This window comes from Gopherus flavomarginatus, chromosome 1, assembly GCF_025201925.1.
Source record: "Gopherus flavomarginatus isolate rGopFla2 chromosome 1, rGopFla2.mat.asm, whole genome shotgun sequence".
In the NCBI taxonomy this organism is placed as follows: domain Eukaryota; kingdom Metazoa; phylum Chordata; order Testudines; family Testudinidae; genus Gopherus; species Gopherus flavomarginatus.
The window spans coordinates 261,168,939-261,183,042 of NC_066617.1; the positions used below are offsets into that span (position 1 = coordinate 261,168,939).

A 14,104-nucleotide genomic window follows, 5' to 3' on the forward strand; every position below is an offset into this window, starting at 1 on the left:
AGCTGCTATCAGTTTAGAGCAGGTTTGCCAGCCAAAACAACATGGTAAGTTGACAAAAATCAAGACATCATGGCAGGCATTCTTCTACACTACAGGAGTTATGATGGATTGGATTGAAACAGCAGGAAGTCAGCAACTCAAGTCACTACACTGGGATGAAAATTAAATTGAAAATACAAGTTGGCATTGCCAATGTGTTTATGAGGAGAATGTAATATAAAATATTTGCAATTTTCTGTAGTCCTGGGGGACTGTTTCCTCTGCCCACCTACCAGCATCCGTTATGGTCTCAATATGTTACACAATAGCATTATTTTAAGTAGCAAGAACAGGAAATAAAGGACATTACAGGAAGGTGATCTACTACAGTTTAAATCAGATAGAAAAGTCTAAATAATTATCTTCATGTAAGTTTAAATGATGAAAATCATCATACTAATCTATATGTCAGAGGTCCACAAACTGGCATTATTATATGGTAAAGGAGCTTCCTTGTGTAAGAGAGATTGGTATTCTCCTCTTATTAATTGATATATAATATCTTACCTGTCAAAATGCATGAAGAATTACAACATGTACATGCGAAACATTTCATTTAAGTGACCTCCAAAATTCAGCAACCATTGTATTGGCACCCACAGAACTCGGTAACAGAAGTGAAGTGACAAAGTAAAGAGGCATTTCAAGCCTAGATTGCTTGAAGAAGATGAACCAATCCTTGGGATGACAGCACTGAAAAATGAAAGTTTCATTTTCCAGAAACAACGATGTCCCTCAGAATATGCAGAAGAAAGAACTTCCCAACTTTAATTCTGCAGCCTGTTTGTACTTACTTGGTGCATTCTTCTAATGACTGTACAAGCATCTGCTGGTAAGAACTGATTTCTTCCAGGTTTCCCATTAAATATGAAGTATTTGCAGAGTTTAACCTGGAGCCAAGAAAAATAAAGCTCAGTAAGCAGCTGCAAACTCAAAAAAACAACCTTCATATAATTTTACTTCTATTTCTGCTTTCCTCAAAGTCACATTTTTGTTGTCAAATCTATATTTACTATTATTATTTATTTGCATTACCATAGCGCCTAGAAGCCCTGGTCATGGATCAGGTCCCTACTGGGCTGGGCACTGGACAAAGAGGACAAAAAGGTAGACCCTGCACCAATGATCTCACAATCAAAGTCGAAGAGATTACAGGCATACATTTCAATGCCAAGCATCTACTTAACTGAAAAGCTTGTAAAACAGAAGTTTTGATCATATGAAAAACAAAATCTAAGCCTTAGTTAATTTAAAATAAAACAAAAAACTCACATACTTTTCACTGACTTGTAACGGTCGCAAGTAGTTTGAAAGCATTGTCTGTAGTTCCTTAGCATATTCATTTTCTGTTTCTAAAATATTTTGTAGCACCTACAATAAATATATGACAATTAGTGGCTACTATTATTATTTTCAAAGAGACATTACAAAAGATTAAAATTTCTTTGAAATATTCTTTTTAGTATTTACTGTAACTAGTATACTGTAAGACCATAAAACTTACACAAAGAGCTAATAATCAGATACTGAATTAGATTCATACACTGACAATGAGTTGTTAAGTATTACACAGTGCAGCTATGAAAAACGCTTTTCCTTCAGATGTCTATATATCACAAAAGGAGTAAGCCCAAAGGAAGGTTTCATTATACTTAGCAACGTTTCCTGTAGAATTTAAATACCTACACACCGAGCTTTTTCAAAAGTAGGAGAATATTATTGCTTCTATACACTTTAAACTGGTTGAGGGGTTATCAGAAAATTACAAAAAGTACCAGAAGTGAGCACTAGTCTTTTGAGTCCCTTGTTGCCATCTATTTTTCTGCTGGGATTATTTCCTCAATCTTAATGATTAAGACCAATGCAGTCACCTAATCTTGACTCAAAATTTGTTACTGAGTTTACCTGGAAGTGCAATTCTGTGTCTTGGAGGACTGCAGGTAAATTTTAAATAGACAACGTGATTATTTTAAGATAATTCTGTTTAAAAATACATTACAGCATGTTGACTGAATGTGAATGTAACAGCAGTAAACTACCGCAGAAAAAAGTTACCACAGTTTCAGACATAAAACAAAGACAAACAATATGGCACATTCTGGTTTTTAACATCACATTACCACATGTAAATCAACAGCAGTAATTTAGAATAACTTGCAATGTATACAGGAGATCATTCTTTATTAGGCAACCTCCTCTAAAGAGACTGCCCCAAAATATCCTAAAATGTATTCTGCTTGGTTCTAAGAACATAAGAACGGCCATACTGGGTGAGACCAGTGATTAAGGCTACGTTTTAATCACAGGTATTTTTAGTAAAAGTCATGGAGAGGTCACGGGCAATAAACTAAAATTCACAGCCCGTGACCTGTCCATGACTTTTACTATATACCCCTAACTAAAAATTGGGGGGGGGGGGGGGGAGGGAAGAAAAACGACATGTCCTGAGATGCCGCGGGTGCTGGGGAAGGTGGTCTGGGACCACGCTGGTGCTGGGGGGATTTGGTGTGACTCGCAGGCTCCCTACCCGGCTCTGCCTCATGCCCCTGCAGCTCCTAGGTAGCGAAGGGGCCAGGGGGCTTCGTATGCTGCTCCTGCCACAAGCACCAGCTGCACAGCTCCCACTGTCCAGGAACTGCAGCCAATGGGAGCTGTGAGGGCAGGGCATGTGGGCGTGGGCAGCACACAGAACCCCCCTGGCCCCTCCGCCTAGGAGCTGCAGGGCCATGCCAGTGGGAGACGGAGAGCCCCCCACACTGAGAAAAGCACCCCCTTACCCCTAGCCCACACATCCAAACTGCTGCTGCTGGCCCCGGGGATGCTCAGTTCAGGCAGCCCCAAGCCAGCACCAGCCACTGTAAAAGTCACAAAGATCATGAAAAGTCACAGAATCTGTGACCTCGGTGACAGACTCGCAGCCTTACCAATGATCCATCTAGCCCAGTTCCTGTCTTCCAACAGTGGCCAGTGCCAGATGCCTCAGAGAGAGTGAACAGAACATGGAAATTTATCAAGGAATCCACCCTACCATCCAGTCTCAGCTTCTAGCAGTCAGGGGTTTAGGGACACCCAGAGCATGGTGTTGTTTCCCTGACCTGATGTATTTATAGTAGAAGGCCCCCCTTTGTTAAGCAACCACCATTTTGTAGCCCCTTCAGACGGGTTTCATTGTCTCCAAAATGTCAACAGACATGCACAGTACAGAACATGAACTTGATTTTACTCACTGGTAATTCAGCAACAGAATGGCCTTTCCTGTCTGAATTAAATATACTTCCCTACATTTGTTAGAATATTTTATATGCAAGGAAACAGGCCAATTTTTAAGCTTTTCTGCTTTACAGAATCACAGTTAGATTTGCGCTTATATTATGTATACCAATGTAACATGGATGTGTTCTGGATAGTTCTGTGACTTTTAATGCATTGCATGTAAGATGCCACATTAATATAGACAAATATAACACACGAGAGAGAAAGTAAAGTCTAATTTTATCGTTTATAATAAGGACTGCACTAAATGCATTATTCACTGTTGTAGTCTATACTCTGTTTTAAGACATAAAAAAGCCATTCTTGTCTAAATGCAAACCTGATGAAACAAATGACATCTGAACTATTTAAAATGAAGAATTCACTGTTTCTTTCATTGGTGTCATTGAATTCTGCTTTATTCTCTGAATGGTTCTATTCATTTGAAGGAAAAGGGACCACTTTCGAGTTCATTCTCTTGTTGGAACTCTGAATCCTGACCCAAAGATTAAAATGTCTCCATTCTTCAAGACACCATGTCAGAGGAATGCCACAGAGAAAGCATTAGCTATTAATTGGGCAGCTAGCACATACAGTACAAGGTTAGTGCACAAACTGTAAGTGGGAATAAACTTATTAGTTTTAATGTATTTGGAAAGGGACTAAACAAAGATAAAACAATAGCTGACCCTTACAGAATCACAAACAGTGAACAAGGATTCATGCAAAAATATAACAAAAAGAGTGCTAAAATAAAAAGCATAATACATATAGCCATTTGCCCTCTCAGGGCTAACTCCAAAATTAATTTTTCCAATATGGCTTTCCCATAAAACAGGATGTACACACACAAAACTTTCCAAAGCTATGGGGAAGGAAGGAGATGAACCAATAACAAGAACATGCCAGCCTGCTGAAGCGCTGAACCATTTTATAAAGTGCTCCAGTATCAAAGTGAAAGAAATTTGCAGGAGACTTGAAAAAAGCCTCAATACCATGGCAGTCTCTAAGACACAGCAAATACTCTGAATATACATTCTGTTTCATGACGTAATAACTGCCTGAAAATCTGACAACTAAATAATATTAACCTGTACACAGATTGCTTGCTTTTTTGGGAAAAAAAATCATTTAAAAAGGCAGCAAATATTTCAACATTTTTAAGAATCAATATTCGCAATACCCCCAGGAAATTAAAATGCATTGAACAGTAAATATCACTGTGCTGTAAAGCCCTACTCAAAAAGATGAGTTACCACATTCACCTACTCTGCTTTAAATCATTCCAAAATTTTACTGGTGCAATGCAATGCTATTAGACATGCACATATTATTAAAAGTCATTTAAAATATATTAAACTCCTCCTTTAGTTGACTTTCCTGTCTGCATAAACAGTGATGACTGTCATTGTATATGGCATTTTTGTTTCTACTCTGAGAAGCATTTTTTTAAAACCTGGTTCACAGAGATCTAAATGCCATTTTTCTGTGTTACCCTACCCCTAGCAACTTTCAGTATTACTTACCTACCTCACAAAGAAGTTGTGAGGATTAAATGTCTGTACAGCACTTTGAAGATGTAAAGTTCTTTAAAGTGCTCAGTATTACAAGTATGAGTATTTACAGTGCCTCTCCAGGGCACTTCTGAATTCCTAATCTCACCATCATGCTTGTATTCTCTAATAATCACCTTTCTTGCCTTTCCTGCTTTCTGCATGTTCTGGCTGCTGCAAGACCCCATTAGACCTCAAAAGACCTTGTTCTCAAAGCTCCATCACAACATTTGCACAGATAAGTCTGGGTACCAAAGGAACGGGTCGTTTTCATTGAAAGGGTAGCTTTTACAATACATAACACTAATGAATGGCATACAAAGCTGAGCTCATCCAGTGCAAGCTTTCCCTTAGTCACAAGGCATGGAAAAATTAAGCGTGGTTAACAGTTCTGTCACACAAAACCCAGTAACCTCCCTAAGGCAAAAACTATCACCCAAAAACGGATTTAAATGACCTACATAGAACTGAGCAACTTTCAAACCACATGAAAAGAAAGGCAGATTTCATTATAACGTTAGGGACATGCAGCACGTTCCCATTTTGTCACATAACTAACATCACTCATCTAAAACATCCCCTCATTACAACGAATAAGAATCATTGTGTAATTTGCTTGCATCACTGGGACTCGACAAGCCACATCCTTAAATTTTACATGGGCTCCTAAGCAGAGCATGCAAATGTTACACATGCACATATTCCACATCTACAAGCAAACAAAGGGTACTTGGCGTTTTGCACGTGCAAATACCAGCTGATGCAGCTTGGAAAGTTTAGCCTTACAGAGGGACTCTCATTTTAAAGCATATAGGAACAAATAATGGAAAATTAGAGTCAGAAAAGTGAACTATTTCTTTACCTCCTCTTCCACCCCTAAAAGAGTCACTAGAAATCCTCTACTTGAATTTGTGCTATCTGCATATAGTAGGCAATTAGCTTATAGACTTACATAATAGAGAAATAAAACTTGACACATTAAGCTTTATTATTCTATAATGGTCAACTAACAAAATGTGAAAGTACAAATAATTTATTTTTTTAAAAGCCTGTCCTACAGGGATGTCATGTGATAACATGCCCACTTTGAAGCAACTGGTTACTTATTTATCTTTCATTTAAAGTAATTTATTTCATTGTTAATTCTAAATCTGGTTCAGATTATGAAGTTCTTTAGTATTTATATACCCAAGATGAATGGGCTTTGCATCAAAATAATTCTCTGCTATTTATTATTTATATATTCTCCTGCCAAGCACACATCTTGTCCTGCATACTCAACTACATAGTGTAATATGTACTAAATCAAACTTACTTTGAGATCAGAGTGTATGATAACAGTTTATTAATTGGAGATGGTGCTCTATAAATTGATAAAATAAAATAAAATGCTCAGGGAGCAGTGAGTGGAATATTTGTGGAAAGAGCCCCCAGGTCATCAGATTATGAGATTTTCCACTGTCCAGTCCCATCCTGGAAGGGGAGTTGGCAAAGTTTCACCCATCATATTCTGAGCTTGCTCTGAACTGTACTTTGACGCCTTCCTCCTTTCATGAGGACTGTCTAATATCACAACTCTTTCTCCAAAAACCTACTGTGAGGCTTGAACACAAGAACAGCCACACTGAGTCAGACCAAAGATCAGTCTAGCCCAGTATCCTGTCTTCCAACAATGGCCAATGCTAGGTGCCTGAGGGAATGAACAGAACAGGTAATCATCAAGTGATCCATCCCGTGGCCCATTTCCAGCTTCTGTCAAACAGAGGCTAGGGACACCATCCCTGCCCATCCTGGCTAATGGACATTGATGGGCCTATCCTTCATGAATTTATCTAGTTCTTTTTTGAACCCTGTTATAGTCCTGGCCTTCCCAACATCCTCTGATAAGGAATTCCACAAGTTGACTGTGTGTTGTGTGGAAAAAAAAATACTTCCTTTTGTGTGTTTTAAACCTACTGCCTATTAATTTTATTTGACGACCCTAGTTCTTGTGTTCTGAGAAGGAGTAAAGAACACTTCCTTATTTACTTTCTGCACACCAGTTACGATTTTATAGACCTCTACCATATTCCCTTGGAGATTCCCACCATGCATCAATATATTACTAGAATCCCACAAGCACCACCACATCCAAGCTTGCCAGTTTCAAAACACCCACACAAGAGCTAAGATTTTAGGGCAATCTTGTTCAAGACCAGAGGCTGGAACAGTGGCTATGGGTCTATTGGCATTGTCACACCTTGTCCATAGGTTAAGCAATGATTCCCAATCTTAACTCCCATGTAAGAGTCCATTTACGTCAGCTTTCTGTGGAGGGGGGATTTTACCCTTAATACAGATTGACAAATTGTAAAAGTATTTATTATTTATGAATGAAGTTTCATTCCCAAGATAAAATTTTCAGAAAGCTTCAATGAGGTCAAATTTTGATTTATGTTCATATTTGAAAACTTCATATTAATTAAAACACTAGTAATAAATCTAAAATGCTGATCAAAACAATACAGAGCAACAAGCAGAGTGAAAATAACTTAAAAAAAAACTAGATGTGCCCAAAAAACCAAAATGTATGTGACGTAAACTAACAGCACAACTGCAAAGAATGCTGAGCTTTATTTATACCCTTATTTCAAAGGAAGGCTTAGATACTAGCTTCTAAAAGATTTAGTCAAAGTCTAGAAAACTGAATTTCATACCTTGATTATTCTTTTCTCTTTAGTCTCTGCCAATATTAAAGTACCACTTACTACTATTTATGAAGAAATAAAACTAGAGAGATACAGGGTGCACCTTTGTTGAACATAAATGTTTATACTCTAATAACTTTAGAAGGATTGATCCTCAGTAAATGCAAAATGTATTCTAAGTAAAGGCTGCCATGTTGACAGACCCATTACCTTGTGCCTAAGGTCACTGAAGAACAAAGCATGATTTCATGAAAAACATCTCTGGTCCTATTTGGGTGTAAAAATTGCAATTTTGAAAATAAAAAATTGGGAATTTAATTTGGTCACAGTTTGAATTTTTGATTCAAAAAAAATAAGATAGGTAATCTGCCCCAGCCCCCCTCCCTCCCCCTTCTCCCATACTTTGAACAAAGCCAACCCTTTCTCAAGCGGCTCATTTGTGGATCATAAAATGGCTAGAACAAAAAGCTGAATACATTATTGTGAAACTGAGTCAGACTTTTTTTCCTTCCACTTTTTTCATTTTCACATCAACTAACTATCTAGACCCAACAAAATGAAATAAAATAGCTGGAGATAAGAGAGAAAAGGCTAAGAGAAATGGCACTACTTTACTGACAACTTCAAACCATAACAGGATCATGCATACTTCCATGGGATGGTATCATTGAGAAAATCACTTTATAGCTAAAAATTTTAACATTAACAGGAGTGAAAAGTGAACAATGTTTTAAAAACCAACAGCAACACTGCCAATTTTTTGAAGTTTTGCATTTAAGGTTACATACCTTTACACACTTTAAGAAATTATTAAATAGCAAGTTGATTGTCATGCTACATTTAGATCTATAAACAAGTATGATTCCTTCGGATTGCAGAGGGTAAATGGCAGAACTGTTATTTTTCATCCTGGCTAGCAGGTATTGGATGCAATACACGATCCATCAGCAATCATCCATTCCCAATAATATTAACTATTGACAGAGGCACTCTAGGGCAGTGGTTCTCAACCGAGGGTCTGGTTTAAAGCTGGTTTCAGGGGGTCCACGAGCCCCAGAGCCCTGACCTGAGACCATGGGTGGAGTTTGGGAGAGGCACGAGGACGTTGCCTCTCTCCTGCTTCTTCCCCTCTCAAACAGCAGTGCAGTAACCAGAGCTGGGGCAGCCCCAGGGGTGGCTCCATCCCCATTCCTTCTCCCTGACCCCCTGAGGCTCTGCCCCCGGGCAGGTTGGTGGCAGGAAGCCACAGCCCAGGATTGTGGGGCCAGGCTGCTGCCCTGGCTGGTACCACAAAGTGGGTGATGTGGTCCTGCCTCATCTCCTCCATCTGCTGCTGGTACGTGGGGCTGTGGCTGCTCCTTAGTTCCCAGCCCCCTCTGACTGCTCGTGCAGCTGGTAAGAGCCGCCTGGGTGGGGGGACCCAGCTCCATGGCCGGCAGAGCCCTCAGGGAGCAGTGACCACAGTGGGGGGCCCTCCAAGCACAAAGCCCCTAGCTACCCTGCTCCCTGCACCCTGGGAAACTCCCCTGCCTGCACACAGCCCCTAGCTACCCTCCTGCCTGTTCCCTGAGCTACACTCCTGCCTGCACACAGCCCCTAGCTACCCCTTCCCTGCACCCTGAGCTATCCCCTGCCTGCACACAGCCCTTAGCTACCCCCCTCCCTGCACCCTGAGCTACTCCCCTGCCTGCACACAGCCCCTAGGTACCCCCTTCCCTGCACCCTGAACAGTTTTCAAACTTTTTGAGCTGAGCCCCCCGCCCCTTTGAATTATAATTTTTGGTTGTGCACTCCCCCCTCATGCCAGACAGGTTGGGGGGCCTGCTGAAGTGACTCCGGGGATGGAGGTTGCACTGCCTTCCTGGCCCCTGCCACGTGGAGCTGGCCTGAGCCTGCTCCCCAGATATAGAAGTCAAACTATGCTTATGCCCTAGTGCCCCTCCTCCTCTACAGCTGAAGCCCAAAATGGGTCCCACACCCTGCTGGGCTCTAGAATTTTTATAGCATGTTGAGGGAGCCTCAGAAAGGAAAAGTTTGAGAATTCCTGATCTAGGGAAAGGGTGGGTGGGTGGGTGAGTGCGTGTTTTTCAAATAATTGAGCTATGTACAATCATTGCATTCTTCGAGGTGGTCCCACTTCTTCACAAAACATAAGAAAATCAAACTAATAACTATAGTCTCTACTTTAAGAACTCTGCTGAAAATATATTAACAACACACACAAAAAAATAGCTGAATCAAAGAAAAAGACTTGATGTTTTGACATCAGCAAAGAGCGGGAGTTAACAAAAATGATAAATGTGTTAATTGTAAACAAGATGACAGAACTTCCATAAGTACCCATATTTTATAAATAAGGGATGAAACCTATTGCATTCATTAAAAAAAATACCAGGAGTTTTTTAACATTATACCTTGTATCTACTAAAGAAATGTCAGTAATATGCTAAGAAAATATATAAAATCTGTTAAAGGTTAACCATCTCGATCTACACATTCCCTGTTTCTGAAAGTTCAGATAAATGTGTACATGAGAGGTCCCAGCAGCTCATTACTCAGTTACGTAGGTTGATTAAAGAGCACAGCAAAATAGACAGGGAGGACAAAAAACTTCTCTGCCGAAATGTTTCACCTCTTTGGTTTAAGGCAGAGGGCAAATAAAGTATAACCTTGTTAATTTAAAATGACTGGCAGAGATTTACAGCAAATAGCTGATTTTTGCAAATTAACAAGTGAACAAAAAAAGTACAAAATGCACTCCAGAAATAAACTTTCTTCACTTACTCTGACAACACTGTTTAGTTCAACTTATTTATGACCACACTTTACAGCATATTCATAAATGTACAATAGTATATTTTGAAAAAATAATGAAGGCCTTGGTAATGTGAAAATTCACTACAGCCCTTGGCTTTTTAATTTTGGCTAAGAGGTGGCACTTTTTATAGAGATTCTAAAGTGAGCAAATTATTGAGGTTCTATTATATATAATTCAGAATAAGAAAAGGGATCACTCACCACATTGTAATAGCTTTTGCTAATTGCAGACGTATCAAAACCTTTGGGAGGACTCTTCAGTGTTCCTGACTTGGGGGAGACTGGTTTTTCTGAAATGTAAAATGTTTCGTCAGTGGGATGCAATTTCATAGTTCAACACTAGAGGTCAAACAAGCTACTCTAAGATCATCGAAATGGGTACAGTGGAAAAACAATGCTTTCCTGAGAAATGTACAGAGATGTGTTTAAGTCAAGTCTTACATACTAATGCACGATCAAAATGGTGTATATGTTCACAAAAATGAATTTCCAGCGCCACTGAAGTCAATGGCAAAACTCTCATTAACTTCATTGGGACCAGGATTTCAGCCAATCAGATTAACTTGACCACAATATCTTTTGAAAAGTGAACACACTATTGCAGGCAGGCTGTGATTTTAAAATTAGATATTTGCAGTAGTCTAGAAGGGGTCATATGTTTAGATGAAAGCAGTAAATTAGTTTTGCTTTCACTGAATTAAAATGGATACAAGCAGAATCCACAAAAAAAGTCTAACTTTACTATACTTGTAGTTTGTTAAAATAAAATATAAAAAATTGTACAAGTTAGTAGAGAAATAAAATGATTTACCAGGTGATCTTCTGGAATATTAATCACACTTATTATCTATGTAAAACAAATGCCTCTGCAGCTGAAAATAATTTCTCCATCAACACAGAATATGTGCAATTGTCCAAAAATAAACAAAAAACGAAACAAAGAAAACCCCAAACAACATCCCCGAAAAATGCAACCAAGTAAAGAATCTATTCCTCAATTATGCTCTCTGTGGAGAGACAACATATGTCTGCAAGATTAAAATGACTGTCCTGACAGCTTGCAGTACAAGCCCGAATCACTTAATGTGCTGTTTTGAGAGTTGCCTCTCTCAGCAGTACATACAGACACAAAATAAACACTCCAAACCCTCCTTCCACCACTCCTCTGATTTAACACTAGTGAGATGCAAGAATTTCAAATATAAAGCTGCTCTCCGCCAAATCAGAAGATGGGAAGTACAGTATAGCATTTCCCCCTGACCTCGTGGACATGACTGATGTAACAGATCTGAATGAGTGTGCTCTTTTAGCAATTGCCAATTATACTGTAAAAAGGCTTTATTCATCTGGACATGATGCTCCTTTCACTTAATATTAAACCAGACTTGTTTTATAGGGAGACTTCAGACAAGTACTTTAGTTATTAATACTAGACAGTAAAATGACTAATTGTCTGATATGAACTGTAGTAGGATCAAAACACTCCTACTGAAAATCTAGGCATGCCACTATTTTGAAGACAAACTCTTCTGTTCAGTCAAGCTTTAATTCATAAATATATTTGATTTAAAATTTAACTTTAATTCTGGTTAGCTGATTTTTAAGAATCTCTCTCAAATGCAGAGCAGCACCTTACATCACATGAGGAATCTGCCATTGAGTTGATAAACCAGGCATCGGAGGGGGATTCTCAAGTGGCTCTTTTGCCACTCCCCATCACACTGCCATCCAGGAGGAACTTTCAAGAGGAAAAGGGGTGTGGGCCAGGGCACATCATGCTGCACCAATAGCCAGCTGTGGCTTTGAGGCTGGACAGCAGCTGTTAAATTATAGCCATCCACTGGCTGCTGTGTATTATGCCCAAGGCCTGGCCATGCACACAGCATCCCCAGGATTAGGCTGAGTGAAGAGGTGAGGAGATACTCTTTTGCCTTCGCACCCCACAGCTGCCATGTGCACGCTTTGGCCTGACTGCAGGATTTGGTGCAAATGGTAGCTTTGTCCCTCAAATCTTTCTTTGTAGTTCTTTGCTATGACCTCAGGGAAGCATGTACTACTCCTTAACAATGTGTCCAAGAGAATAGCACAACCATGTAGAGACAAAAATCAGAAAAGCTAAGGCACCAAATGAGTTACACCTGGTAAGGGATATACAAGGTAATGAGAAGAGGTTCTTTAAATACATTAGAAGCAAGAGATAGATGAAGGAAAGTACAGGTACTTCTACTTAACAGTGGACAGCTAGTAATAGATAACACCAAGAAGGCTGAGGTGTTTAATGCCTATTTTGCTTCAGTCTTCACTAGAAAGATTAATGGTGACCACACACACAACACAATATTAACAATAAGGGGGAAGGAACGTAAGTCAAAATAGGGGAGAACAGGTTAAAGAACAATTAGGTAAGTTAGATGTACTGAAGTCAGAAAGGCCTGATGAAATTCATCCTAGGGTAGTCAAAGAACTAGCTGAAACAACCTCCGAACTATTAGCTATTATCTTCGAGAACTCACAGAAGATGGGCGAGGTTCCAGAAGACTAGAAAAGGGCAAACACAGTAGCTAGTTTTAAAAGGGGGAATGAAGAGGACCCAGGGAATTACAGACCAGTCAGCCCAGATACTGGAACAAATTATTAAATAGGTATGTAAGCACCTACCGGAGAACAGGAATACAAGGTCAAGGAGAAATTATACCAAACAAGCATAATTTTCTTCTTTGTTACTGGTCTAGTAGATGGGAGAAGCAATAGATTGGTATGTGCTGATTTTAGTACAGCTTTTGACACAGTCCCACACGACAGTCTTATAAGCAAACTAGGGAAATTGAATCTAGATGAAATTACTATAAGGCGAGTGTACAAGTGGTTGAAAGACTATATTCAAATATCAATGATTCGCTGTCAAACTGGAAGGACATATCTAGTGAGGTCTTGCAAGGGTCAGTCCTGAGTCTGGTACTATTCAATACTTCCATTAAAGACTTGGATAACAGAGTGGAAAACCTGCTTATAAAATGTGCAGATGACACCAAGCTGGGACAGGTTGCAAGCACTCAGGAGGATGGGATTAGAATTCAAAATGACCATGACAAATTGGAGAATTCGTCTGAATTCAACAAGATGAAATTTAATAAAGATAAATGCAAATTACTATACTGAGAAAGGACAACTCAATGCACAACTACAAAATGGGGAATACACAAGCTAGGTTTCAGTGCGGGGTTGTAGGCTGTGGTGATTGTGAAATCCTTAACAAAACATCACATCCACCACAATCTCGCTGCTATTGAGAGGACAGCTACACAGTCTCTGAAATCCAACTATCAGATAGCGATCAAGCCAGCAGACAAAGGGGGCATCATCATGTTCCCAACAGTGCTGATGTGCCCAACCAACAACTCTCTCCGTGTACATCTACACTGCAATAAAAGACCCACGACACGGCCACAGCTGGCCCAGGTCAGCTGACTCAGGCTCATGGGACTCAGGCTGTGGGGCTAAAACACTACAGTGTCGCTGTTGGGGCTGGTCTCCAACCCAAACACCTACATGGCTATTTTCAGCTGCAGAGCCTGATCCCTGCGAGCTTGAGCCAATTGACCGGGCTCTGAGACACACTGCCATTGATTTTTTTATCCAGTATAGATGTACTCTCCGACACCACTTACTACAAGAGCTCAGTGAAAATCTCATACCGCAATGCACCCAAGAATTTGAGGAGATCATCAATTTTTTCTCCAAAGAACTCCAAGAGAA

General features: G+C 39.7%; 1 protein-coding gene across 5 annotated transcripts in view; it reads right to left on the reverse strand.

Annotated features, from left to right (window-relative positions):
- ARHGEF7 (Rho guanine nucleotide exchange factor 7) overlaps window positions 1–14,104 on the reverse strand; it is a 228,893-nt gene that overhangs the window by 90,885 nt on the left and 123,904 nt on the right. For all 5 annotated transcript variants that reach the window (XM_050948141.1, XM_050948175.1, XM_050948144.1 and 2 more), the window contains exons 6-8: window positions 10,550–10,638; window positions 1,316–1,410; window positions 834–929 (exon numbers count right to left, since the gene is read on the reverse strand). In XM_050948141.1, coding sequence (XP_050804098.1) covers window positions 834–929; window positions 1,316–1,410; window positions 10,550–10,638 — 280 coding nt within the window. The remainder of the gene's footprint in view (window positions 1–833; window positions 930–1,315; window positions 1,411–10,549; window positions 10,639–14,104) is intronic.